General features: G+C 41.7%; 1 protein-coding gene across 4 annotated transcripts in view; it reads left to right on the top strand.

Moving 5' to 3' along the window:
* fhit (fragile histidine triad diadenosine triphosphatase) overlaps window positions 1–20987 on the top strand; it is a 133542-nt gene extending 112555 nt beyond the window's left edge. For all 4 annotated transcript variants that reach the window (XM_084704050.1, XM_084704051.1, XM_084704048.1 and 1 more), the window contains one exon: window positions 20453–20987. In XM_084704050.1, coding sequence (XP_084560176.1) covers window positions 20453–20551 — 99 coding nt within the window. In that variant the 3' untranslated portion in view covers window positions 20552–20987. The remainder of the gene's footprint in view (window positions 1–20452) is intronic.
* Window positions 20988–27920: the final 6933 nt, after the last annotated feature.

Genomic DNA, 27920 nt, shown 5'->3' with positions numbered 1-27920 from the left:
TGGTGAATTTAAACAGTGAGCAATACTAACATGCATCAGTATGATTACGTTATGATTATAATTGACCTATCACCAGGCTACTGGTGAATCAGAAATTGTCCAATTATAGTTAAGCAACACTTCCTATGTGTGCTGACCTTGGTCAAGCTACTTTGTCAAGTACATTGTAGCCTAATTAAAAGTTGGCAGTAGCTGACTCAAAACACCAAACAAACATTTTATAAGACAGGATGATTATATGGTGGACTTGGGAAATGTGGAACATGGACACCAGGGCAGCAGGGCTGCGTTTCCAAAAGCGTTGTAAGCCTAAGTTGATCGTAGAATCCATCGTACGACAAATCCTAGTTTTACGGGCTGTTCCCAAAGACATTGTAGCTAAAGTATGTCTTGAAAATTCGTAGCTCTTGAAAACGCATAGATAAGGGACTGGTCGTGTATTGCATGCTGCACTATCTGATCAAAATGACAGTTCTCACTACAGTCAGAGTTCGTGCAAGAAGGTGGAACGTAAGGGAGATACCCTTTCCTGAACTTGTAAGGGCGGAATAGTTGGTGAAAGACCCAGAGAAACACGAATATCCAACAAGGCAAAATCCTGGACAATTTTGGAATCCCTGCCGGACGCATTTTTTAGGTCTCAAAAAGAGGACATTTCCGGGTAAAAGAGGACATGACCGGGTAAAAGAGGACATGACCGGGTAAAAGAGGACATTTCCGGGTAAAAGAGGACATGACCGGGTAAAAGAGGACATGACCGGGTAAAAGAGGACGTCTGGTCACCCTACCTTTGCCAGAGATTCCGAGATGGTCCGTGACAGTAATTCAGGTGGGTCGCCTTGGCACGTTGACGATAGACCAACTGACATTTCCGCCTTAACCACCCACTTCAATCCACTATGCACCCATTACTTCTGCATATTGCATACAACCCAAGTCAATAACTTCCGGTGGCAAGCGAGTTACGTTAGTACTCAAAATGCCTTTTTTTTTTTTCTTTTTTTTTTTCAGAAGTGCATATTATGTATTTAATGGCTGAAGAGGTCATAGGGAAGATGTTGCACTGACTTTACGGTACTGTATATAGTGGCTCTAAAACGACACCTTAGGTCCGCTCAACTCATGTTCCAAGCCTCTTCACAAAACAACCACTCATTGCTCTGCGTGGGAGAATAAATTTCACTTATTGAGCTTCTAAATGATTATCTTTAATTCCAGTATCTATCCCTCAAATCAATATCTCCTTCACCCAGTCTCTACACCATGTATACATCTCTGCTACAGTATGTGCTGACATTACCCTGCCTATGAAATGTAATGTCTCCCACTCTCAGGGCCCTCTCAACATTGATATCGTTTGATAGCATTGTTCATTAGATCTTTATCGACGGCTCCCCCCTCCGTCGTTTGAAGATACCCAGAAAGAACGATCATATTCAGGGGAGGCACTCGCCGTTGTTATTTGTCTGTGATTTATCATTCTTTGTGGCAGTGTTATTAGGGTACATAGGAGGGGAAAGAGGCGACGTAATGAGAAATATCAATGGATTCTCATGTTCTGGGCTGCTGTGACAAGGCACTATCCATCTCACTGACACTCACCTAGTTAACATTTTTATCAAAGGGCTGGGATTTGTCATTTTTCCCCTCACTGTGAAGGGAGTCTGAGTTTTCGCCAACACCTCTGATAAAGGGGAACATGGCTTGCACTTCCCCAGCGCAAATGATGAGCAATTGTCCTAAGGACTGGCCCAGTCTGGCACTCTAGGTCACACTGTGGAGAGTTAGATACAGGCAGGTGGCAAGTGTTTGTGTCAGAGTATTTCAAACCACTTTTTACTCGTGCTTCACGTTCAAATGTGCGAAAGCTGCTGCATCTCTTAGCTCCTAGAGATTCCCATCTGTCCATTCTGAGGGAAGACATGGGAAGAGAATTAACAGCACAGCTAGCCTCCTGCAGTGCCCTTGGCTTTGTCAAGTTTATAAATGTGTTCACTATAATCTGCTATTGACAATGCTCGTCGATGATGAAACTGTTAATTATTTCACTGACTGTGGGATATATTAAGCTAATTTAGTTGAACATATGGAATGGCTATCAAGTTGTTGTACTTTTTGGAAACAGCAGTGTTTTGTTTATTCTCTCTCAAACTATATTTCCTTCTTTTCTCTTTGTCTCTCTCTCTCACCCTCTCTGCTTTTTATTTCTCTCTCTCTGTCTACATATGCTAATTCTGTTGTACTCGTTGAGGTAAATTGCGCAATAAAGCAGGAACCATCTGATGTGATGCATATATCCAAGCACTTACAGCTTGAACACAATTTTCATCTTTAGCTAAGTGTGAGAGAGGTTCAGGAGATGTCAGAGAGGTGTTGATTTGCATCTCATTCGGGATGCAAATATATGTATGAATCCTGGTTTACAAAGTTGGGATTGGCTCCAGATTTCAAACACATTTTCACATTTAATTCATTACTGTATTTATTGTAGAGAAAGAAGACATATTATCACATAAGAATTGACACAATCACATTGGAAGAAGGTGACCAATATGAATAATTTCATGACTGATTGATTACAATCTTTAATCAGGCTAGCAGAAATACAGTACATTGTCAATGGTTATATTTTTGTATCTATAAATCCGCAATGTGTAGGATATGTAGATGAAAGTATGACATGTTTCAGACTCATTGGGATTCAAGTAGCTTGTCAAACTGTTGGAGTGATGACAGCAGAGACAATCCAGTAACTCTGTGTTGCCGTGTTGTCACCCAGTGGGTACAAATACTTGAACTGGTGTGAAAACAAGAGTCAGTATTTAGATCTGGTAAGATTTCTCTGGCTGTAAGCATGTGTGATTTAGAAAACGGCAAAATCTGTAATTATTGTTTATACTGAGTTGAGTTTTTTCTTTCACTTGAAGATAAATATATCCATGCGAAGTGCATCCATTAATGAGCTCATGCAATGCAGGATTGGCTTTACTTCAGCAATACCATACGTCTAACGTAGCAGTTCTCAGTCAGGACATATAGACACACATGGAGGGAGGCAAATCGCCTTTCTGTTGTCTTTTTCCCCATTTATTTAATGTGTGTCTTGCACATACAGATACACACACACTTTCACATACAATCATGCCCCAAAACACACAAACAAGCTAAGCTCCATGTCATGGAGTTCTCAGACTCTGTGATATACATCAGTCAGTCTTGCACAAAGAAAGCCGAAGAGAATCAAGTCTTTAAATATTGTGTTTGGATTAGAAGAGACTGGCTTATCGAAAGTGGCAGGCCACGACAAAAAAAATAGCCCAGGTGGATAATGCTAGCTAACCTTTCACAGAAATCATTTCTCATTTTCTTCAACTCTGTCAGCTATTGGCCGTGAGCAAGCCAAAGCGCAGAGTGAGCTAAATGACGTATCCAAACACGCCCGTCTGAGAGAGTACCTGCTGGGAAATGGTAATTTGATTCCAGAAAAAAAGGAATCCATCTTGTAAAACCACCAGTCTTTCCTCAGCCTCTTCGCCCTTGTGGTTTTATTGTATTTTAAAAATGTCGTTCCTCATGACTACTGAAGCTTTGATTCGTTTTGCCTTTTTTTTCTCTCTCAGTTAAAACACAGTGAACTTAAAAAGCACCCATGTATATCAGTGTCCAGTGGGGGCTGTCACAGTTGTGTAGGAACACGGGCGGTTCAGCGTATAAACCACAAGTTCGCTGTGTTTAATTTCTTTGGGGAATCCAGAGCGTGTTTCTCATTCGGGGATATTTTAAATATCTGCCTTCCCCCATAATTCTCTGTAGTGCAAATGACTTTGATGGTGGCAAAGGAAGCTGGGAGGAAGGGGCTGAAAACGGCTTCCTTTTTTCATCCCAGCAGGAATTGTAACAGGAATAGTAAACAGTGGGGCTTGGAGAGGATGGTCATGGATAGATATGGAGGCCAATCCTAATCCCCCTAGCAGCGTCAATGTCCTCACAGTACATCCCTGCCTGGACTCCTGTGGCTTCATTAGAAGGACATGATGCAAATGTGGACTCTACTGTCTGGATGCCCTCTGAAACAAACACCCTCTATGGCTCAGCATTGTGTCTTATCAGGGCATAATGAGACTGCTTGGAATTACATAGGAAGATGTCTGTAACATGAAGAAACTGTGCACCCACCATATCACTAATGTCAGAAGACGTTTTGGTATCGCGACTCAGATTTGGACCACTGAACTGTCGCTTACATTTTGGAAGTGATATAAGAGACAAACACAATCTGTTTGATCGTTAACAAGGCAATCTGGAACTCGAAGGAATTTCTTGTTACTCTGAAAAGTGCCTACTTGATTGAATGAATCTCTAACAGATGTTGCTCAACTGTACCATTCAAGGGGCAGCACACCTGCCTGGAGTGGAAGACTATTCTAATCACCTGACTTTTGACCCTCATTTCGCTGAGCACAGCAGTTCCTCCTCTCCCTAATGCAGAGTCTGAGGGCTAGTGGTCACGGTCGTTAGCGTACTGGTAGGAAGAAATCTTCCATCTCAGCTTGACTCAAGTTTTGATCTCAGATCAGAATAGAAGACAAGAAAGATTGGTTGAGACATGGTGCTGAAACGTGAACAGTAACTACTGGTAATTAACTATTTTACTGGCTATGGAGAGTGTTTTAGAGTTGAACACTGAATCTTTTTTTCTCAGACTCGGCCTTGGGCTAACTTGGCAACTAGACCTAAGCTAAATAAATGGTCATACTACTGTAGAGTGAGATATCCTTCATATTTGTTCCAGAAATCAGATGTCATGCTCCTGAACTGGTTTAGCCCACGGTCACATTAGTCAGATAACTTGGGAAAACTGGTCACATGCACCTCTGTTGAAAAAAAAGAGTTCATAACCTTTTGTTTAAAATACTTTAGCCCAACATTTCGAGATGATGCTTTGCTCAGAGTTAATACATGCTTGTGTGAACACAGACTATGCTTGTCTTGATTGGTCCTATACAGTACAGCCTAATGTTAGTGCAGGCTGAAGCACAGTACAACCTTGTTATGAAAGGCCTAATAATTTGTGTGGTCGTCCTGTACTGTAAGATTAAAGAGGATTGACCACACTAACCCGTACTCACCAAAGTGGTATAATTCTGAATAATTATTCACTTCCTATCTTTCCTATTCACTTCCTAGTGAAGAAAGTCTATATAGGTTTGAAAGAGTGCAGAAGAGAAAAAAAAGATTGTTGGAGAGGGAAAGTTAAAGGTAAGCTAAGGTGCTAAGCTTTTTATCTGTCTGCAGAATAATCGGACTGCAGGTCTTCCACAGAAGACTTGTAATTAGACTTTACTCTCTTTAATAATCTCCCCGGTTTTATCTCTGGCTGAGCAGGGTTATTATTTTGCTGTAGATGCTGAAATTCCGGAAGGGAAGTTGGGGAGATCAGCTCCTATTGCAGTCAAATCAAATCAAATCAAATCAAATTTATTTGTATAGCCCTTTTTACACGCAAGCATGTCACAGAGGGCTTCACATACGCCCATAGAACTGCCCCTCAACCAACCTAAACCCTCAAGGAAGACAAGGAAAAACTCCCAGAAAAACTCCCAACGGGAGAAAAAATGGAAGAAACCTTGGGAGGAGCAATTCAGAGAGGGATCCCCTCCTCCAGAGACGGTTGGCAAGAGAGAGGAGCAGAACACAAGCTAAACATAGTCATACAGTGTCAATGGGTTTTAAAACACCAAAAATCCATTGTTCGGCTTTATAGACGTTGGATGGGACCTGGAAACTCGCTGTTGACCGTCATGGAGGCTGGTTTCCGGTTGACGACCTGGTCCAGCGTTGGTAGACCGACGACCAGGCAGGTCCTGACAGCTCAGACCCCCCACACCACGGTGTGTAACAACATTTCCTCACATTTTAAGTGGGCTAATTGGCACCAATCAATTACACATGATTAAAAGTAGATTAGATGTGTTGTTTAAATAGCACTGTGAAAACACAGTTCCAGGATGACACACTGGAGACAGTCAGTGGTTTCTTGACCAGAGTTAATGATGTTTAGAGCGACCTGATCTGTTCAAGTTCTGGATTTAATTACGGAAGATGTGTATCATGATCAGAACTGCACCAAATATATTGTTTATAGTACACAAATCCACTTCTTTTGTGTCTATACAGTATACATCTTTGATTTCTTGAGGAGTAGGTAATATTATCTTGCTGTTTTTGGGTCAGTCCTTTAACTACACAGTTTCAGTCTAAGACAATAATGCATAAATAGACAAAGCCACATGGGTCAGTTCCAGTGACATTCCCACTGAGAATTTCCCTAGCCCATTCGAGCCCAACACCTGCACTGACATCACTCTAGTGCCAGCATGATGCCAGTCAGCATCTGGTCTGACCAGTCAGCTTGGCACCATCCCCAGATCCCAGTGCTGGGCATGTTCGCTAGGCATCGGACGAAGCCAATTAGCCACTACGATCCCAGCGCTTTTGGTGGCCAGCCACTTTGGGGTCTGTTCCTGTCCAAGAATCCAAAGCCAGGCCATTAAACCACAATAGTCTCCACCAAGCTCAGATCCGGCCTCTTGAGGCCAGCCTCACAAACCAAGGGTACATCCAGCATGTTCCTTTTGCGTCTAATCGCTGCTAAAGAGCTTTCAAGCCCCTGTTGGTACACCTTGTCACTCCTCCGGCTCGTTGTTTTCCCTGCAAATCTGTTTTGATTTATCCTTCACACCTGTTTACCCTGTTGGAGCTCAGCGTGGTCATGAGAGAGGCCGCTATTTCTTTATGTATACTTGCTAGCTTTGTTCAGTAAAAACAAAGGAAGCTATTGTTGTGTTGAGTTTGGGTGCCAAAGCATAATGCATTTTTTAGATTTTGTTCAACATCTCGCATATAGGACATAAACCAAAATCTAGTTGACTAGCCGCGTGCTTTATTGAAGCGCTGGGTGGGACACTTTTGATGTGCCTATTTGTAACCCAAACACATGTAAATGAAATGGAGAAAGGGAACAAGGGATGCATTTTTCAGTCCCTGTGACTGGCAGGTTAAATTGACTTCCAGGCAGACAGCCTGATGAAGGAATGAGAGAAAGGATAAATCACAGAGGCTTTAGTGGCTCCTGTCTAGGCCTGTCACAATATCGAACAGGTTACAGCTCCATAGAGCACCAAATCCCATTACCAATAAAGTCCCATGAATTTGCATGTTAATTAGTCACTATCAGATCTCCATGTTGTTATCACAAGATGACAGAATTAATCATCCATTAAAAGAGTGTAATTAAAAACGAAACAGCTACCAAGGAGTGTCCTGAAAAATCAAGCGTGGATCTGAGCAGTCACAGGTCTTGAACTTGAGGGCAATCTCAAGGCTGTGACTTTGACTCAAATGGAGGGTGGGGGTTGTGCTTATCGAGCGTGAAGGGTACAAATGTGCTCTTGGAAAGCCAATCGCTTTGTCCTATCAAGATGTGCTATGGCCTAGCCTCCCAGTTATTGGTTAGATTGCTCAATAGAGGAGTTAAGCTGGAACACGTGTCTGGTTGTGTGGTATTATCTGAAGAATAAACTCACCCGTCGTAAGGTCCCAGTGACCTCCTGTGGAATGTTATTTTCTAAGAAATGGTAATGGCATCTCAGCATAGTGTTCCTTCTACTGTGGAACCAGCCTGAGGAGGCTCTTAGCAAGAAACAATCAAACTGTTCAATAAACACAAGTGCTCAGATGAATTAAAAAATATACACTTTAGACTGGATTTACTGGAGGTAAATGCATATCCTTAAATGAGAACCTACTACTCTCCCAATTAAGAAGTTTCCTTTGAAAGTTTGATGTTCAGAGAAAATAGGTATTCAGTGAATTGTAAATAAATCAAGTATCTTTACTGTAATTTGGAAAGACCCTCTCTTCCAACAAAGATGTACAGTATGCTTTTGTAGACATAACACTCGTAAGTAAAAGCACACTCTGTTTTTGCAGTTGGCACTGTGGTGTACTATACAACATTTATGCTCTGGACATGTGTTCAAAGCCCACAGAGAGCATGTAAGCACATCATGTGTCTGTACTTGGCTCTCAGATTCCCTCAAAGTTTTCCATCTTCACCATCTGTCCAGAAAAAATAGAACAACGTTGATTTTTGATATTCATACGAAACCTCATTGACAATAGGTGTAAAACAGCTACAAGGCAAACGTGGCCAGCTATACAGTGACTGTGTACAGAAGTAGGAGCCAATTGTTTGTTGTCTTCTGGATCCTCCCTATTTACACAATCAAACAGCAGCAAACACATTCAAATCTTTTGGTTAAATTGGCCTCTGGCCACAGTTTGTTATATCATTGTGTTGAAGAGACAACTTTCAGCTATCTATTGCTGCCTCTGACTTAAGCCTCTTGTGCAGTGCTCTAGTTAGACAAACCAGACATCATGTTACTCAGCAGCTAACTGTGCTTAATGCCTTTAGATGCCCCGTGTAACCCCATGCTGTGATGCTAATAACCCATGGAAGGACTACGCCAGTGTTGTATGTTCTTGTCAAGATCAAAGTCACACAGCCAGACCAATGCATGAGACTTCTCATATCCAGTACCACAGGAAACGATCCAGTCCAGCTTACTCTGCATGGTCAGTTCATAGTGTGCACACTCTGGATCAATAGCAATACAGTAGATTGGTATTAAGTGGAAGAGACATGAGGGAGAGAGGTTTGTCTTTGATTTTCAGAAAAAGAAAGTCAGAGTTATCCATTCACCGCTGGTGTAGATTCTGACTACAAAATCAATGGTGCTTAATAACAAAACAACCTCCTCTAAATGTACTTATTGATGTTCTGACAGATCTTATTTGAGACCGCTTTTTGTGTGTCCATTGAGAGCGAGGTGGCTTTATTTATTTCTTTACCCTTCCAGTGCACTAGCAGTCTCTTTTCTCTTTAGCACTGTTGCGTTAGCACTGTTGCGTTAGCACTGTTGCGTTAGCACTGTTGCGTTAGCACTGTTGCGTTAGCACTGTTGCGTTAGCACTGTTGCGTTAGCACTGTTGCGTTAGCACTGTTGCGTTAGCACTGTTGTATTAGCAACATGCAGATGTTAGAGAAGAAGGTCCTTCTTCTGACACTCAGAGGACACTAATTTATCAAGGAGCATTCAGGGAGAGTTTAAATTACCATCGAATATCAAGGTAGTCCTTTAATATACACTTAAGTGTCTAAAACAATGCGGGACAACGAAACAGTGAAAAACTGCAATGAAATGGCTGGAAAGAAAATGGTATTTTCTTGCTTGTCATACAGCGCTAAACTACTTAGGTTAAAACATTTAGTAGCTGTGCAACCAGAGTATGCGATGATGCTGGGATACCATACATGTGGAGAGATACTCTCTGATGATTGTATAAATTACAGTGTTGGGATGCTAACCGTTCAAAAGGGAGATTTCATATAGAGAGAGCCTAATAAAACCACCCCCTCAGTGCAGAGTGAACGTTGATGCAGGAGGCAGTTCCCTGTTTCATAAGTAGGACATGCCACCCACTCAGGACACTACTTTACACACTCAGAGGCTGGAATTGGCATCATTATCCAAAGTTGAGAGTTTAGGTAGGGGAGAATTAATGTCTGCCCTTCAATTATATTCACATTAAGAAAAAGTCAATACTTTTCCTTTTTTGTAATGAATTATTATTTTGTATAATTGAAATTCTTAAAGTTAGTTTCACAGCTGCCCCTAATTAATCAGGTTCGATTTGGATAATATCACCAGCACATTTGGGTTTAAATATCAGTCACTATTGGCTGTAGTATACAATGCTAAAGACTATTTCAATCAGGAGAGACCTAGTAAGAGTATGTGATGTTAATTACTGGATGATAAATGTACTGCAAGTGTTTGGAGCTTAGACCCCATGGGGAATTAATAATCAAAGGGCCCCTGCCCAACATCCGAAGAAGAATCCCCCACGGAGTCCAGACACTGGTGGGGTGGCGGCAGCCGTCGACCCAGCCAAGGAGTCGAGGAGCAGAGACAAGGCCCGGGAGGCAACAGGGAGGTGGAGGGTCGTGCACTTGATAGCATGGACAAACCAAACAGGGAGAGAAACGTATTTATAGGCACGGGATCATTGTGATAGGCTGACATCAACGAGGAAGATTTGACAGCGTTGATTGATAAACGGGAGCGCTAATCGACCTGAAACCCAGATGACAGCTCAACATAGGAAGAAGGAAAGTAGAGCGTTCTTAGCGAGGGGAGTAAGTAGTGAAATATTATTGAGTATGCCTGAGTGCAGGGGTAGGTCTTGCCTGACTGAACTTGTGCTATGCTTCATTTGTTGTGCAAACATACAGCTTTTTGTTTAAAACAGCTTAATCCTAACCTTATGAGTGTTATGCTTATCCCTAATCTGAATATTAGAATAACTAAAGGTAACCTCTATCAATGTACACATTTGGAACTATGCATCCTTGGCAGTGCTAATACTGTATCTCTGCTATGCAAATCCTTAATGCAAATACAATTATTATCTTACATGGGAAATATGCTTAGTTTACCAACACTGGAATTTCCTCTGACTATGACTGCTCTTGCTTGCTGGGTTTGTACCACTATGGTCTACAGTTAATTTTACGCTATGTCATCTGTTTATTTCTTAGCTATGACGGCTAAAACTCAAACACTTAGCATCAGGTTTGATTCCTCTGGAGACAGAACAAAGGATGTGTGTCTTCTTCCTCTGACAGAGATTTTGTGGCTCTTCACATGTTGTTGCAGGGCACTGATCAAATCCCTTCTGTTCAAACTCGAGTCATTTCGTAGCCTGCGTTGTTCTCTTGGTGGAGATCATTAAGCACAGAGTAGGTACACAATCACACAGCATTCAATCTGGCTCTAATAAATCCACAAATGCACTGAGCTCTTTTCCCAGAAAGCATCATCTGTCTGGACATCTGGTGTTTATTCCACTTTTCCATCATGACAGCTATTCGAGCATGTCATTGGCAAATTAACGTCAAACTCAAATGTCAATCTTAATAGCAGCTCTTAGGCTTTCTTTATCATTGCTATAATGTGTTGCAAACCTGACTTTTGTAGTCTATTAGTGGTCAATTTGAGCTCATTCCCATCTTTGATTGGCAAGGGCAAAGCTGTTGAACTGTTGGTTGTAGATGAAAAACGGTGAAAATGAGCTTTGCTAATACAACAGGGCAGTTTTATATCAGCAGTCATTAGTAAGTTAACATGGTATTGTAAACACAGCAAACCCACATTTGAGACAATTTTCTTGATCTGTCAGTTTTCATAGTTTGAGATAAAGGATCATTGTAATCAAAAAGACCTCATTGTCTTCTTTGAGACCATAGCTAATCGGGAGAATTCAATACAAAATATGTCAAGATGACTTTCACAAGGACCAAGCCGGTGACGCTTATGTACAGTGAGAGGGTACAACCCGGGAGCCCACATGTCTGTAAGTAGTGCTTCAATATTTATAAGCCCTGCCTGCAAAACAGTTGATATTATTATGCAAATGTGAAGTGCAATAGGTTAACACAGATTTTCAGCCCAATATAACCCTCCGTGTTCCCCTGTTTAGCTCCATCAGCAAAGCTGTGCATGAGGCCTGGTAAATGTAAAAGCCACTCTGGTCATAAATTAATCTCTGTGTGTGTGTGTCCCCGTCTGTGTGTAGGTGTGTGTTTTCCCTTCTTCAGTGTACCTATGACATCTGTTCACCTGTTCTGCACAACATATGTTTTCTGCTAAGACAATTGAAGCTGTGCAAAATACTGTAAATAAGTGCCACATTCTAGAATAGCATTTCTTAGTTTCGAGTGCAATATAACAAAGGGAGATCTTTAGTTTCAGTGAAAAGCTTCATAACAAAGATAAAAACTCAATTAGTGATTGTGTCCTACATCCCTATTCCCCTTTACAAATCTGCTGCTGGGGTAGTGTGCTCGGCTTTAGAAGAAGAAAAGGTGAAAAAAAGGAAAGCAAGATAAGTTGTCACACTGAGTAATTAGTTTTCATGGGCCAAAAGGGGATGGCAGGATGTTGTGACACACACCAGATTGTCCACCGATCCACCGAGATGCTCTATCCTGTCTAGAGGCCACCGTAGAGGGAATTTTCCCCCTAACTCCCCCTTTCCACTCTGCCACACCCCACAAAGGTTGGACTGCAGCCAAAATACACCACCAATTAAGCCAAACTCTCAGACAGGGAGAGATAAGAAGATTAGAATAGTTCTTTGCTTGATTTGCATATTGCACTGCACCAACTGTAAAAATACTTTCATGGGCTCATATTTCAAAGTAATGCCTATTTTAGAAGTGTTATGTCCTTGGTACACCTGTACAGTTTTCAAAAGCAATTCAAATATAACTCATGACAGCTTATTGCTTTGCATTAAGACAGGTGACTGTTGGCTCATTAAGCACTGACGTGCCACAAAAAACCTGCTGGTGATCTGTGCATTACTGGTGGCAGGTCTAAATGAGATGAAATGAATGAATTCTCAAAATCAAGCTGCCATCTTGATGATTCACAGTACATTTATAAAGCACTGGCTGTCTCATTCGCAATATCTGAATGATAGCTTCATGTCCAACCACAGGACAGTGAACAACTCCCACATCATTTGTATAATAGTCATCTCTTGTGGCAATTTTGCATACTTTGTTTATTTTTTTATACCATCATGAAACTACAGTATTTAACTAGATCTTGTATGTGAATGTCTGTCACTTACTGTATAGGCGTTGGGTGTACTGCAACTTGAGAATCTTGGACACTTCTGTATGGTATCACAACAGATTTCTCATCAGCAATCACTGTAGCATACTGTAGTATGTTGAACAGTTCTGTGTTACATTTGGTATCTGCTAAAAGCTAAGTAAAAAAGGGGATCTGTAGAGGGAAAGGACAGAGGGGGTGAGAGGGAGGGAGGACTGATAAACAGGCAAGGACTGAGAAAGATGAGGTAAGTTGAGTGAGAGAGAGAGAGGCACAGTCGAAGGGAGGGAGACACAAAAAGTCAGGTGTTTAATAAGGGTCAGTGCACTATCCTATGTCAGCACAGTGGATGACTGCAGAAGAATGTGCATGTGGGATGTGATCCAGGACCATCTCAACGGTTTCATCAAAGAGCCGTATCCCTAGTATAGTACACACTTTGTGTTCTCTGCATGAAAGTCTGTCAAGCACAATTATTTCCTGACAATGAGCAATCAGTTTTTTTTTTCTTCTCTGTGCTGACTCGCATTAGAAATAGGATGAAGGGAAAGTTAGTTTTATTATACAGACTGTAGGGACAATTATAAAGACACACACCTCAATCAAATAGAAATAAGACATAATTTGCTAATGTGTGGAAAAACTGATTGTGTCTTTGTAGATCAAATTTCTTTCATTCTCTTTTATTATGATATTTTATCTTATTTTGCAACAGACAATGCAAATGACTGGATGCTGTTTGGATTATTTAATTGCAAGCTTCATAAACTAATTTTATATATATGTCCTGCCATGCATCTAGACCAAGTTCCTAGGTTTCTCCATGTAAATCCAGCATTAATATGCAGAGCATTGTGCATTATAAAGCTATTTTCCCAAGGAGCTTTCTTGAGTACTATCCAAACTTTCCAATGTTATAGAATAACAATTCATTCATTAGCAGTTTCTAAGCACGTCCCAAAGAATAAAGTGACCTCTTTTAAGAAAAACAGTGGAACATAATATTTAAGCCCTAGAGATTCATCCACTGAGATCCAACTTTTAATAGAAGCACCAACTATAACCAGGGGCGGATTAAGGTGGTCAGGGGCCCCCAGGCTGCTCCATCTCAACGGCTGCTCCTTGTGTGAGCCCCCACCCTTAAACATTGTGCTTTACTAAAAAAATATGTTTAGTTCCATTCATGGTCCACATGCAAATAAGGTGAAGTGGCATACACACACATTGAGACAGCCGATACTAGAGTGTTTTCTTTACATTCCTACAAGTGGTGGACCAGAGAAGTAAGAACATTACCACCACACCACATAGGTAAGATGAAAAATTGAACATTAGAGACAAAACACAAATAACAAACAAAGCAACAAAACACCCTGCCTTCACAGTTGATGATCGCTTTTAACTTTATGAAAGATCCCATGACTTGCTATTTTTGGATGCTTTTATATAGGCCTTAGTGGTCCCCAAATACTGTATCTGATGTCCCTTTTTTCTGATGTCCCACAAGAGCTTTCCTCAGGACATGTCGTTCCTGTGTCTGTAGCTTTCAATGCTATGAGGAAGAAAGAGGCGGGGCTAAATGCCATGCTTCGGTCGTTTGCAAGCCAAGATTTCTGGAGGAAAAACCAATGTCCCGCTCGCAGCTCATTTTTTCATTGATGGTTCCACATTGTCTGTGCGGGCAAAGCAGAGAAAGGGGAGGTAACCCCCTATTGTGACGTCACAATAGGGTTTTTTTCAAAACTGCGTGTTGGAGCTCTCATTTTCTCAAAGGCGGAGAAGAATACATTGACCATGTATCAGATAGAGCAGGCTTGTTTAAGTATTCACACCAGGGTGTAAAGTGTTCCCCTTTCAACACAAAGGGGTATCCAGAAACAGACCTGAATGAATCAGTTGGTCAGACGGCTTTTGATGGCCGGAAATTTAGAAGGAAAATTTTAAAGGAAAATAAATAGTGTGCTCTCTTTCATCGGCGTGTGTTTTTTCAAGTGATTAACTACAAAAGAGAACAATTAAATAGTCAGGTGGGCCTTGCAGTTATGCAAACAAATATAATTAAATGACCGAGTAATACATTTGCATAGTAAAATTTGCCCTAAGGTACCTTGTGATTGATTACATGACCTATTAATAATAATATGGATCAAACGAAACAATGTGGATAATACATTCAAAGGACAGAATTACAGAATTTAAAGTTATTATAAATTATGGGAAATAATTCAAAGTTTTGTGCATGCGAAAAAGCCAACACCAGAAATGGTTGGCCTTTTTGCCAGTACCAAGTTCAACCCTATAACATCCGGGTAGACAGATCACTTTGTTTAAGGAGAGTAATTGACAGGCAATGTCTCAAGCCAGTATCACTTGAGCACCTTCTCAAGCCATACTAGACTGGATGTTCATGTGTGTGAGACCATATAGGAGCTGCAGCATGGAGCAGTCGTTATCTCCTTTCTGGTAAAACCACCATGTGGAGGTCAGGATGACCTCAGTCACCCCAAGGTCACTGTTTAATGAAAGCATGTCCTGTCTGACTTATGGGGTCCTGGCCTGCATGCAGTATGACACCCATTTGCCACAGGAGAAAATGGGGTTGCTAGGGGTTAATCAAGTGCAATTTCTCTCTCTTGATGTGGTATTACCTACTGGACTCTGAGAGCAGTCTCTGAGGTTTTCTGAAAGGCCTCATACAGTGTGTTTTCTGAAAGGCCTCATACAGTGTGTTTTCTGAAAGGCCTCATACAGTGTGTTTTCTGAAAGGCCTCATACAGTGTGTTTTCTGAAAGGCCTCTTACAGTGTGTTGCATCTTGTTGTGGCTTCGTCCCATGTTGAAGGCCAAATATTGATGGACCCTCAACATGCACCACAACATATTGCTGTAGAGTGATTTATTTAGTCTTCTTATCAATCTTAAATCATTCTATATTTACTGTGCTAAAGAAGCTGCAATTCAACTAAATTCCGTACATCTTAGAATCCCTGAGGGGCGGTCATTAGAACATCCCTACTACTATCTCTCTCTCGCTCTCTTCCTATCTGTATCGCTCTCTCGCTCGCTCACTCACTCCTCTCTCTCTCGCTTTCTGATAGTCTTCTTCAGCGTGTCTCCGGTGTACTTTGAGAGAGGTCCTAGTCTGTTTATGAGTCTCTTCTGTGAGAGCAGACTTCTCCTGACACTGGTCCATGTTTAGAGCTCCTACTGTGGTGTGCTCAGCGGGGAGTAGCGCCTTGCAGAGAGGCTAACCGTGGCACCAGCCCAATGGGATCACTGCGTGTGTTCTCTCTTGCATCTGACAGGCCTGCACTGTGGACCCTCTTGAGCATAATCAGTGAGTCTGACAATATAGGCACAGTTGACAGGCTGTCAAAAGGGGTATTTTATAAAAATCTGGGTAATATATATATTTTTTTGTTTAGTAATTACCACACCAGCTGCTTAAATGTCTTACAAGCCATCAAGATGGCTTCAGTCAAACAAGAACGAGGTGGAGAACAGCTCGGGCAATCTGTTCTTACTGTGGTTGTGTGAAAAAATGGCTACGTGCTTTCTTGAGCTTTTTTCCTGTTGGTGAGGGAACTGTGAATGTTAAACAGAAGGTAGACTCCTGGAGTCTTGGTAGCACAGATTCAGACCAGTGCTCTGTAAGACGTGCTGGACTGGGTGTACTGCATCATCACATATAGTGTCAAGACTAGTTTTCGATCAACAGAGTTCCTGCATTGAAATGCTTAACTATTAATAGTGTAAAATGTATTATCGTTATTTGAGATGTTGGGGAACCAGGAGATCCCTGGGAATGAGTAAAGTGCCACTTTATAGTGCCACTTGGACTCCAGCTGGGGTCCGGTCAGCCTGTAGCTGGGTCAACTGGGTGAAAGTGTCTTTGACCTAGAACATGTGATGGAACCGCCTTCATGATGGCACACTCACACTTACCACAGTCACTAACTCGCTGATATTTCAAGAGGGCTGGACAATGAAAAATGTTGCCTTCAAAGAAATCTGTAATGTCGTTGCTTGAAGCAATCTTGTCTAGTGAGGGATTGCGCAGTCTTTAGGGAATTAAAATGACTACTATTGTATAACCTTGCCTGAACAGGACAGTACAATCAACATGTAGCGGTTTACTGTATGTGACTCGGTGGACAGATGCCGTGTGATCATGTGTCAAATGTTTGTGTAGTCTGTAACTAAGGTTGTTGTCTATGCAGACGACCAGGTAGGGAAATGTTACCGTAGCCTAGCAACCAAATAAGACATAGTATAGAAAGTGCTTTGCCCTGATCTGTGTTTTGATAATCCCAAAAAGATATAAATAAATGCAAAACACTGAAACTTATAGTATCAGAAAGTCCTTTGTTACTTGAGATGGGGGTCACTTGATATCCCATGTGAAATCAACCCAGCCTAAAAACACAAACCAGAGACGCTATCAAGTTTCTGTTAATTAGATTCATGAAAACATGTCTGGGAAATGCAGATTGCCATAGGTAATTACTAGTAAAGAATAAAAGATAATACTACAGCTGCTATTTCTGTTTTAGGGCTAGTGCTTCAATAAGTGGCAGGGAATGTGAGAGCGTGTCTTGTGATTGCATGCACAAATGGTGTTTTGCATATTCATAAAGCTAAAGAAATTAAATACATTTACAAATGTAACTTTTAAAACAAAATTGTGAGTTACCATATAATACATTAAATTGCTCATTTGGATACAATAATGTACAATGTGTATGAATTTACCAATCCCTTGCACCGACAAACTAGAAAAGAACATGTTGTCCTCACTGTAACTTTGGTGTTGACATTTTGTTATTGAATCCTTTTGTCAAGGTCACAAACTTTCACTGTGCTATTTTACTGCTACTAACCTTTCATGTATGTTTGTACTTTTCAAAATCCTATCTGAATCTAGCTTTGTTTCTTTGTTCGTTCCATGGCCCTGATACTGTACACCTGATAAATGGGGAAATTAATTCCACAAACGAACGTTTATGTATAAATTGGGTTTGACAAATTATTCAAAGAGGGGACTGTATTCTCAGAGAGAACAAAAGCCCTCCTCTGAGGCCTCTCTGTGCACTGGTGATTATCCGATGACCTCCAATGTGACATTGGAGTGCCACCACATGTATGTCAAGGTCCTCCAGTCAAGAGCTGACTTGAGGCTTTTACTCCACTCAAACTCGGTGTAAAATGTCAAGAAGCATAAAATAAATACAGAAACGTTTACGTCTTTAAAAAGGTCACATATTGACACGTTACATGGTGCTGTGTGGGACGGTTTTTACATAGGCTTCGTGTGTCCCCACCGATGTGAACCGACAACTGGCATGTTAGCCCCCTAACGCAGCGTGAGATAGATAGCTGTAGCTCCAGTACCTACAGATGGCCCCACGTGTGAGTAATGTGTCCATGTGTGGGTGGAGACACTTCCTAGCCATTAGTATTCATGGGCATGTTTGTCTCTGAGAACGTTAGCAGGGCTTCTGTGACTACATTAGCAGGCTTGCTACTGAGAAGTGGGGCTGCACTAAAGAGGTTAACACAGACCCTCCGGGACACACACACACACAGACACCAGTGCCTGTTTGGACAACCGCACAGCTGCTAGCTAGGACACAAGGGGATCAGCTTTCCCTACTCTCAGACACACAGCAGGGAAATGAAACCCTTCCACTCAACACACACACAAACACACACAACTCCAGTACGATATGTAGGCCCTAACCCTAACCCTCATTGCTCACACAACATGCGTGGTTGACAATCATACGTTGAAAAGTGTTTATGGATGGTGCACATTTTCACCCTGAGAACAAACAGACTGGATGAAGCCTTAATCAAACCAAGACTTATTTGAGGACAAAGAAAAGTATTTTTAATATTGCATGATTACATTTTATGATATACTGAACAGTAGAACTTTTTCTGTGTGTGTGTTCCATGGTATTGTCCTTGATTAAATACATTCATTAAACTCTCATTGGCATCCTTAAGGCTTCTGTAGTCATCAGCCAAAGGATTGATGGTTGGATACTTCCTCTTAACATTTTGGTTGTAAGGAGTTCTGATAACCACAAGAAATACATTACCCACCATTATTTTTTTTCTCTGCTTCTATCCAATGTCTTGTTGAAGTCAAGTTAAGTTTGTCTTTTGTATTTTGAAGGCATTACTGACTACAGCCTTCTCTTCTCCTCTCTTCACTCCACAACCCTCAGCCCCACCCACCCCAGTACACAGTGTCATCCCACCAATAGCATGCAGTCCTCCCCATGCAGATATAGTTTAGGGCTAAATGGAGGAGATCCTAATCCAGTATGATGGTCTAAGATGGGTCTTGGCAGGAAGTGAAGCAGTACACTTGTGTGCTCCATGCTAGCCCACACACAGGGGGCCTGCATAGCCCCCAGAGGCCCTAGAGACACACCAACCCCCCTCCCCCTTTGTTCTGACAACAGCCCATTCCTAGCTCTCAGTGGGACCAGAACCGACAATCTCTCCGGCCAGGGTCAGATCCTGTAGTGCTTCTGACAGAGAAATCCCCAACAAAGCAGAGCAGTGTTTGTCAGACTTGCTCGGGGACGATGTATTGAAATAATGACCCCTGGTGCTTGGACTTCCAGACGGTTAGAAGAAGAAGCAGAGAAACATTGAAATCTATCACGCGCTGAGTCATTTTACTGCCTCACTTCCAGGAAACATAAAACATCCCTCTCGTCTGTGTCCCACTGTACCAGTTCGGCAATAGCAACTGGTTGGTCAATTTATGGAACAGTTTTTCACCTGATGTAACATGCCCAAAGCATGTTAGATGTGCTGGGAAAATTGCTCAGAAAGGCAATATCACTGCTCAGTGTGAGTGGCTTTGCTGCGTATTTCATGTCTTTACTCGGGCATAAAACAATATCTAATTTCCACCAGAGTACACTAGCCTTAAGGGTCTCCCTGCAACTTAGCATCATCTAAACATCAGCCTCATATGACAAGGCTGTCTGTGGTTCCCCAGCAGTTAAACCCCCTCTTGCTGTTGTTGTAGCTTCATGGTTCACAGTGTGTATCCATCAGATTCTATCCTTGCATTCCCCCTTCTCACACGAGCCTCCAGTGACTGTGAAAATGGCAACATCTCCTAAACCTCAGTCTGTCAGCTCCACTGTCCGCGGGGAAGCATTAGTGTGATGAAGTACATAGTTTCCCTCTAAATCTGAGAATGGTGCTGTTCAAAAGCAGCTACCACCACTGGAGCAGATGTCAGGATGTGTCACAGTCAAAAACCTAAATCATCTCCCCTATGTCTATCTAGTCAATGAACCATACAGCAATTGCTCCCACTTGGTATTGTTGTGAGGGAGTACTATGTATGTTTTCGACATACTTTATACAATTAAATGCTGCTTGTATACAAAATACTGGAGGTATATCTAAACAATGTTATGGTTGTTAGCCCCGTGCCTACTTAGCCATGTTCCTGTTGTCCCTGGCAGTTTTTACTACAACCCTATCAATCTCCTTCAGTGACAGACGCTGTTGCTAAACATCAGTACTGGTCAAAAGCCATGCTTTTTTTTCCCAGCTGTTTTTGAAAAAGGCATATGAAAATGATACTGCGCTTCATGAACATAACAGGAGTAAAAAGGGTGTATGTTTCGTGAATACTCATGAATGGTGTAATGTACTGTGTCAATGCAGCTCCAGAAGCATGACCGGGACTGCGAGGACGCGTCTTTGTGGAGGACAGAGGAGGAGATGGCTGTGGAGGCTTCCAGTCTGAGGGAACAGTTCAGCTAGATATACCTGCTAAACACCTGTGTCTATACTGACTCCACAAGGTTTTTAATCCATATTCAATCCTGACTTTAAACACATTAACTCAAAATAGAAAAGCAAATATTATACACACAGTGTGTAAAGTCATATTTTTGTGAGATCTTTTGTAGATGACATCTCTGACAAAGAAGGTTGGACATGATTCATTGTAACTGTAACTGAAAAGATCATTTGTTCTTAGTTTATTCTTTTTAATTCAGCATCTTGTATAACTACATGCCAAGAAGGTCTGTGTGATGGAAGTTGATGATGCTTTTGTTTGGTGCACCTGGTGAAAAACCTCATTTAAATATGGATGTGGAACAGTGAGATGTATTGTGTTTAATTGTGACATTGTTAAATTGTGAATCATTATCTTTTGTGTAACTGGTTCATTAAAATACATGTTGAACATAAAGTACATGGTGAGGAATCACTTCTTTTTTTTTTCATCCAGTGGTGCAAAGTTGTGTCTGACTGTAAGGCCTGCTGTTAAATTTAAACACTGAAAATACTGTGAAAAGAATTGCAAACAGGTAAGGTTGATGCTAACATTTGTTCATCATTTATTTCATCTGAATATTGTCATTGAAGAAATACAGTTATGTTATGACAGAATCTCTGACAGCTGTAATTGATGAATTTGTGGTATTTATGGCTAACAAATTGCACACCACGCTGATCTTTCTTCTGTTGTTGATGTTGGAGTAAAATGCCAATCTTGCCATTAACTCAGCAGGAAGTGAAAATACAATTCTTCCATTTAAATACAGTGTGCCAGTCTCTCGCTGTGTTGATCACGTTGTAAAAAGCTCCATAAATTTTAAACAATATTATTAAGCAGGAAGCATTCTTAAAAGGCAATCGTTCAAAAATCAGGGGAGGATATCTGTTTATTGCGGATACGGCTAAATGAAAACTTCCCCCCACACTCAAAAACACCAAAGTCACAGTCCCTGTCTGCCCATGGGCAGGTCAGGTTCCATTCAAGGCATAAGTGACTTATAGTAATTTGGGATAATTAGCAGTTTCATATTTGAATAGGATGTCGTTAAAGCATATTGAATATAATTAGCTATTGGACAAAGAATTGCTCATGCTGTGGACTAGAATTCCAATTAAAATGTACGTCCAGATTTTATTTAATGGATGACTGAAAGCTCTTATTTACGAAGGTGCTGTTTAATTACCTTGCTGCCATGGTTGTAAGGCCTAATGACTCCCTACATCGTTCATAAGGCAATGATACAATTAATCACTTTAAGATGTGTTTCCTATAACCTATTGGACTAATGTCTTTATTGTGCTTAAAAATAAAATGTGTTTTAGTTTTGTAGAAGTTCATAGGGAGGAAGTCCATAATAATAGTTTCCATTTCCTGAAAGCTCTGACAGCATTTGTTTATGCATCGAATTTGACTTGCAAAACATAAACACGGATTCAGGCATATTTGAATAGCTGTAGGGAATCATATTTCAATGTTAAAAGAGAGAAACTTGTAATAGATGTTGATTGCTGTAGATTGTCAGGGAAGCTTTTTAGTGGTTGTCAGCATGGGAGGTGAGAATTATTCTGAAATGTCACTGGACCACACACACACACACAGATAATGTTGTCCTTCATTACTTGTGTAGTTTGACAATGTACTGTACAATATGTCTTTTCAACATAAATTCTCTCTCTTGGAAGTGGCTTTGGATAAAAAGCGTCTGCTAAATGAATAAATGTAAATGTTAATGTAAATAAATTGGTGAAGATTTTAATCTTCTACCTCCTGTGTCCTCTCCTGTGTCCTCTATCTACCTCCCTGTGGTTTGTGAATTGTAGCTGGTTAAAGAAAAGGTAATTGAAAAAAAAACTGCAAATTCCCCAAAACTTCAAAGTTCTTTAAATGAATTAAAATTACATTATGTTACTGGAGATTGGGATGGGTCCGGTGGGGCCGTGGCGTGCAGGTTTCCCCGTGGCTCAGAAAATGAAGTGATTATGTAAGGCGTCACAGCGCTGGCCTCTGCCATGGCTGCTGAGGGCGGGAGGCTGTCCCATGACTGTGGCATTTTCCAGGGCACAGTGCCAGTAATGTGTCAGCACCCTGCGCTTTGGGTTACATGCCACTGCATTACCGGCAAAACTTAACAGCAAAAATCAGACAACAAGGCGTAGATGTTGCTCCCCTGTGTGAGGGAGGTAGGGAGGTAGGGAGGTAGGGAGGGAGGGAGGGAGGGAGGGAGGGAGGGAGGGAGGGAGGGAGGGAGGGAGGGAGGGAGGGAGGGAGGGAGGGAGGGAGGGAGGGAGGGAGGGAGGGAGGGAGGGAGGGAGGGAGGGAGGGAGGGAGGGAGGGAGGGAATGCTTGTTGTCTTTCTAAATACACAGTGAGACACCTCAGTCCAAAATAATTACCTCTCCAAGTTTGTTTATGATATGCTTAATACTTCATAGAACTTTTTGCTCCCATTGCAAAATCTTAAAATATATATTTGGTGCAAAGCAGTAATTTCATACTAGTCTATTGTTCAACAGTTTGACTGAGTGTAGAGGTGAAGCTGAACCTACCCACAATACACCTCATCCTGCAAAGTCAATTACAAGTCAAACTCAGTCAAATCAATATTGAGCTTGTAATGATGTATTTTGCCCAGACTGATACTGGTACCGAAAAGAAAACAGTTTCAACAAACTGAGAAAAACGACTAGCGCAGAGTGGGTGTCTATTGACGGCTGATGTAATGCAGCAAACCACAGCGTCCTTGGACCCAAGTGAGGAAGCATTGTGTTCAGCCTCTGTTCCCCGCTTTCAGCCTCCCACACACAAGTTTAGTATTATGATGTCAATACTGTATGGTTGAAAAAGACAATACATTAAAATAGAATGGAATTTGAACAATACGTTGATTCACGGGCCACTTTAACACGGAATCTGAATACACAGTTAATCATATTGTGTCCTACATGGGTTGTGTGACAGTTTGAAATAAAAACTAAAAAACTATATAGTCATTGTGTTTACATCTCTTTGTACAATTGTAATGATTATCAATTGGATTGCTTTCAGCAAGGGACAATGACACAGGAACTAATATTATTTATCTCAATATTTTTTACTTGACTTTCAGACTGAAAGGACAGAAAATTGACATTGGACCTAGCTGACCTTAGATAAACTCCAAAGTAAAATACGATATAAAGTAAGAGAGCTACCGTGCTATGCTTAATATGGAGGACTCAGTTTGATTTAATGTCACCTTGACAAACAGTAGACCTGGCTGGCAGACATGGAGGGATGCTTCAGAAAGGATACTTGGACCATGTCAGATGGGTCATATGGGTCAGATGGCTGAGCGGTTAGGGAATCGGGCTATTAATCAGGAGGTTGCCGGTTCGATTCCAGTTTGTGCCAAATGACATTGTGTCCTTGGGTAAGGCACCTCACCCTACTTGCCTCGGGGGGGAATGTCCCTGTACTTACTGTAAGTCGCTCTGGTTAAGAGCGTCTGCAAAAAACAAAATCATGAACCACATGGATTTTGATCAGTGTTTAATGGTGGATAGTTCCAAAAGAATGTTTTTTATATAATACTGTTTGCACGTATTATTCCAGATAATGTTAGTGAAGCAAATGGAAAGTTGACAGTGATGTGTTTTCTGATAGTTCTGTCGTCTTGATCTTCCCAGGGGTTATACACAAGGCAGGTTCCCATGGATCCACTTGTTCTACGGAATTTAGCTGATTATGTGTTTCAATGTACAATATCTTTAAAGGAAGCTTACGTTGTTAGAAGGATGTGTACGCTAATCCATATCCGGCATGGTAAATCCTCTTACTTGTGAAGTGCTGAGGCACTCAAACTCCAAAGTAGAAATACAGTAAAGGTTTTTATCTCCAAAACCTTCAGGTGCCTCAGAGAACAAGGTCAGTTGTAGAATGGGGCCTTATTTGGGTGTGTTTAATGCAAGAAAATAACTAGCTCAAATTTCATACACTTTATAAAATAATTGTCATCAAACAATCTCAGAAAATTGACAAAAAATAAATAATGTAACCAAATCATATTATAGTGTTGCTGTTCCTCTTTTCAAAACATATTCAGTCATATTCAGGAAAACGGCACTCTGTGACCCATTAAGGTTGAAAATGCCATCCAAGTCATCTCTTTTCTGTTGATTTTTTTGAAGCAGGTTTCTCCTAAGTCATTCCCTTGGCACATGTCCTTGCCTGAAAGGAGCTGGAGATCTATACGTGATGTGGATGAGCTGCATCTCTGCATGCAATATCGTTTTCAGATCTCACCCCTCCAGGCTCGGGGGGGCCCGAGACCGCAAGCATCTCAGCAGCATGTCGGCCGAGAGTGGGGAAAGCAGAGCACATATATTTACAGGGAAATGTCATTATCAGTGCTTTGCACAGGGACCCGCTTTCTGAATGTGTGTACTCAAGGAGAGGTAATTTCAGTGTATCCTATGTGGCTCAGGGATGGAGGGAGAGGGAGGTGATTTGAACCTGAGTGATATCGCTGGATCATTTATCACTTCAGCGCCTCTGTGGCTCATGGCTCAGGGTTCAGCGCAGATGGTTGCATATTTTCTAGGTTGTTCCACTTGCTACTGCCAGACGCAGGCATCCCCAGAAGAGGGACTAGAGAACGGAGTTGTGATTTGGCTTGTGGAGAGGGGCAAGGGGATGGAGGAGGGCTCGGGAGTTCCTTCTTTATCCATAGATGGAGGGTGTGCGTGCATGACAGAAGGCCAAACCCCAAGCACTGCTGCCGACACCTGGTCCAATGAACCCTGTCCTCGTGGATCCGCGTGCACGTGTTTCATTACCCTTGCTTCTGCTGCCGTGTGCCTGTGCACTGGAGGGAGAAATTTGAGAGTTGCTAGAAAAGTCTCAAGTGCAGCAGTGTCATGGGGCTTAAGAAAAACCTGCTTTGCACCTTCTCTCTCTCTCCCTCTCTCTCTCTCTCTCTCTCTCTCTCTCTCTCTCTCTCTCTCTCTCTCTCTCTCTCTCTCTCTCTCTCTCTCTCTCTCTCTCTCTCTCTCTCTCTCTCTCTCTCTCTCTCTCTTACTCTCTCGGTTTCTCTCTCTCTCTGTATCTTACTCTCTCATTTGCTCTCTCTATTTATTTTCATTGTTTTCCTATTTCCACCAGCTGTGGGCTCAAGCTACTTTCTGACTTTGTGCACCTTCAGCTTGAATGAGGTCATGCTCACTTTCCTATGTGTATGTTGAAGTACACATGCACTTGTTGCCAAAATGACCTGTGGAGCAAAACGCGAATAGGAATTCAAGGTTGACCATTGGATTAATCTATTTACCTGTTTTAACATGATTAACGGAATGAAACAAACACCATCAGTGCGGTCCCTGCCTTCATTGTCCTTTCCATTTAGAAACAACATTGTCGACATTGGCAACCGACATTGGTAACCGAGCCAAAAACACGCTCGGGGACCCAAAGGTTATGTACAAATGGCCAAAGAAAGCCAATGGCATACATTTACATTTAGTCATTTAGCAGACGCTCTTATCCAGAGCGACTTACAGTAAGTACAGGGACATTCCCCCCGAGGCAAGTAGGGTGAAGTGCCTTGCCCAAGGACACAACGTCATTTGGCACGGCTGGGAATCGATCCTGCAACCTTCTGATTACTAGCCCAACTGCCTCAACGCTCAGCCATCTGACTCATCTCCGGCATAGATGAGCTCAAACTCAAGAATGGAGAGAAAAGCTTTTGATAAAACATTCAATGTTATACATGTCTCACACACTAAATACGATACATACTTTCATCTTCCTCCAAGGTTTTTCTAGGCTGTAGCCATCGCCAAACAAATCATGTATGGAGGTCTTTGTGCTTAAACACCCATTCCAGTCCTCAGTAACTCACCCAAAGGTCTTTGACCCATACATGAATACCCAGCAGGAAAACCAAGTGTATCTAATACTGCCTGGTATTGTATGGATAGAACTGTATCTGATTAGCACTGCATACAGGCCTGAGATCCGGATGCATTTTGCCGCCAGCGCTCATCAGTAATGCAGGGGCTGATTGCCTTGGAAAATCGCTGAAAGAGAAAAGAAAGAGAGAGAGTCAGAGAGAGAGAGAGCGAGAGCTGTGGAACATGCCCAAATGAAAACGCTAACATTCACATTTCCCTGAAGGCTTTTCTGCAATAAAGAGATCGACTTGATTTTCATTCAGATAGAACGCTAACAGTATCGGGGCTAGGTTCTGCCGATCCGCCCTCCCCAGCCTCGCTCCCCCTACGATGGCGGGGGACCTTCGCTGATCGGAAGATGGTTTCAGGGATTCACAGCCATTTCCTCACTGAGCCGGAGACGGCACTATGCATCGCATTATCTCTGTTATTCCCTTGTTTGTGCCTCCATGGGTGATTTGCCTGGAAATGAAAGTTTGGAAAAGGATTTTCAGATATCCAAAACCTGGGCCTGTGGTGCAAAGAAACAAAAAGATATATGACATTTCACCATAATCTCTTTTTTCTTGTTCAAGCTGGCTATCAGCAATATATTCAACATCATGGTAGAAAACGTAGGCTATGTATTGGTTTGTAAAAGCATTCCCATTTATCAGCAGGTTTACAGACATAGTATATTCTGCACAGAAATATATAGCTTTGAAGTACTTGTAAATGCTACAAATAACCAAAGTTTATGCTTTCTGAACTATCATCTGACATTCTCTGAATACTGTATGAAATTGGATTCTTTTTTGACTGTGTGCACATTGATTATGAGTAAGATTGTCTCTTCCCGTTGTATTGGAAGCAGTACAAACTCATTCCATAGTTTATACAAAAGACGAAAAGGTCAAAGACTTAAGGCAGAGCATAGCTGGATGTAACGTTTTTATCAATTTCACTGAGGTCACACATGTCAATCATCTCTCTAGAGTTATCCCAAGAGTCTGTACCCTGCTGCCTCTCAGCCCACTGCAGAGAAATCACAGAAAAACAACAAAGTAACCTAATCTCTCTCTTTCTTTTCTCACTCTGTGTGTTGTCTTACTTGCTCTTGTTTCAACAGATGCATGACTTTGCCAGCTTTGTGGTCCTTCTTAGGGAAAGGTGGTTACAACGAGTGAGGCAAAAAGTTACAGAAGGCCTTATATACACTGGAGTAAATGGCTTCCTTCTAAGGAACATCATGTGACAAACAGGTGGCTATCCTCCTTTGGGCATTGATGGCATATGGTGTCTTGTAGGTACATAGGCCTTAAATATGTAAATATCTGGTACAAAGTTCACCAAGTGTCTCCTCTCACACATAATCTCATCCCATCAGTTTTCTTACAGGAGAGGCCCATCAAACAGAGATATTTACCAGACCAGC

This window comes from Hypomesus nipponensis, chromosome 9 (assembly GCF_054491055.1).
Source record: "Hypomesus nipponensis isolate SF chromosome 9, ASM5449105v1, whole genome shotgun sequence".
Classification (NCBI taxonomy): Eukaryota; Metazoa; Chordata; class Actinopteri; order Osmeriformes; family Osmeridae; genus Hypomesus; species Hypomesus nipponensis.
This window is presented reverse-complemented; position numbering and strand designations above follow the sequence as displayed.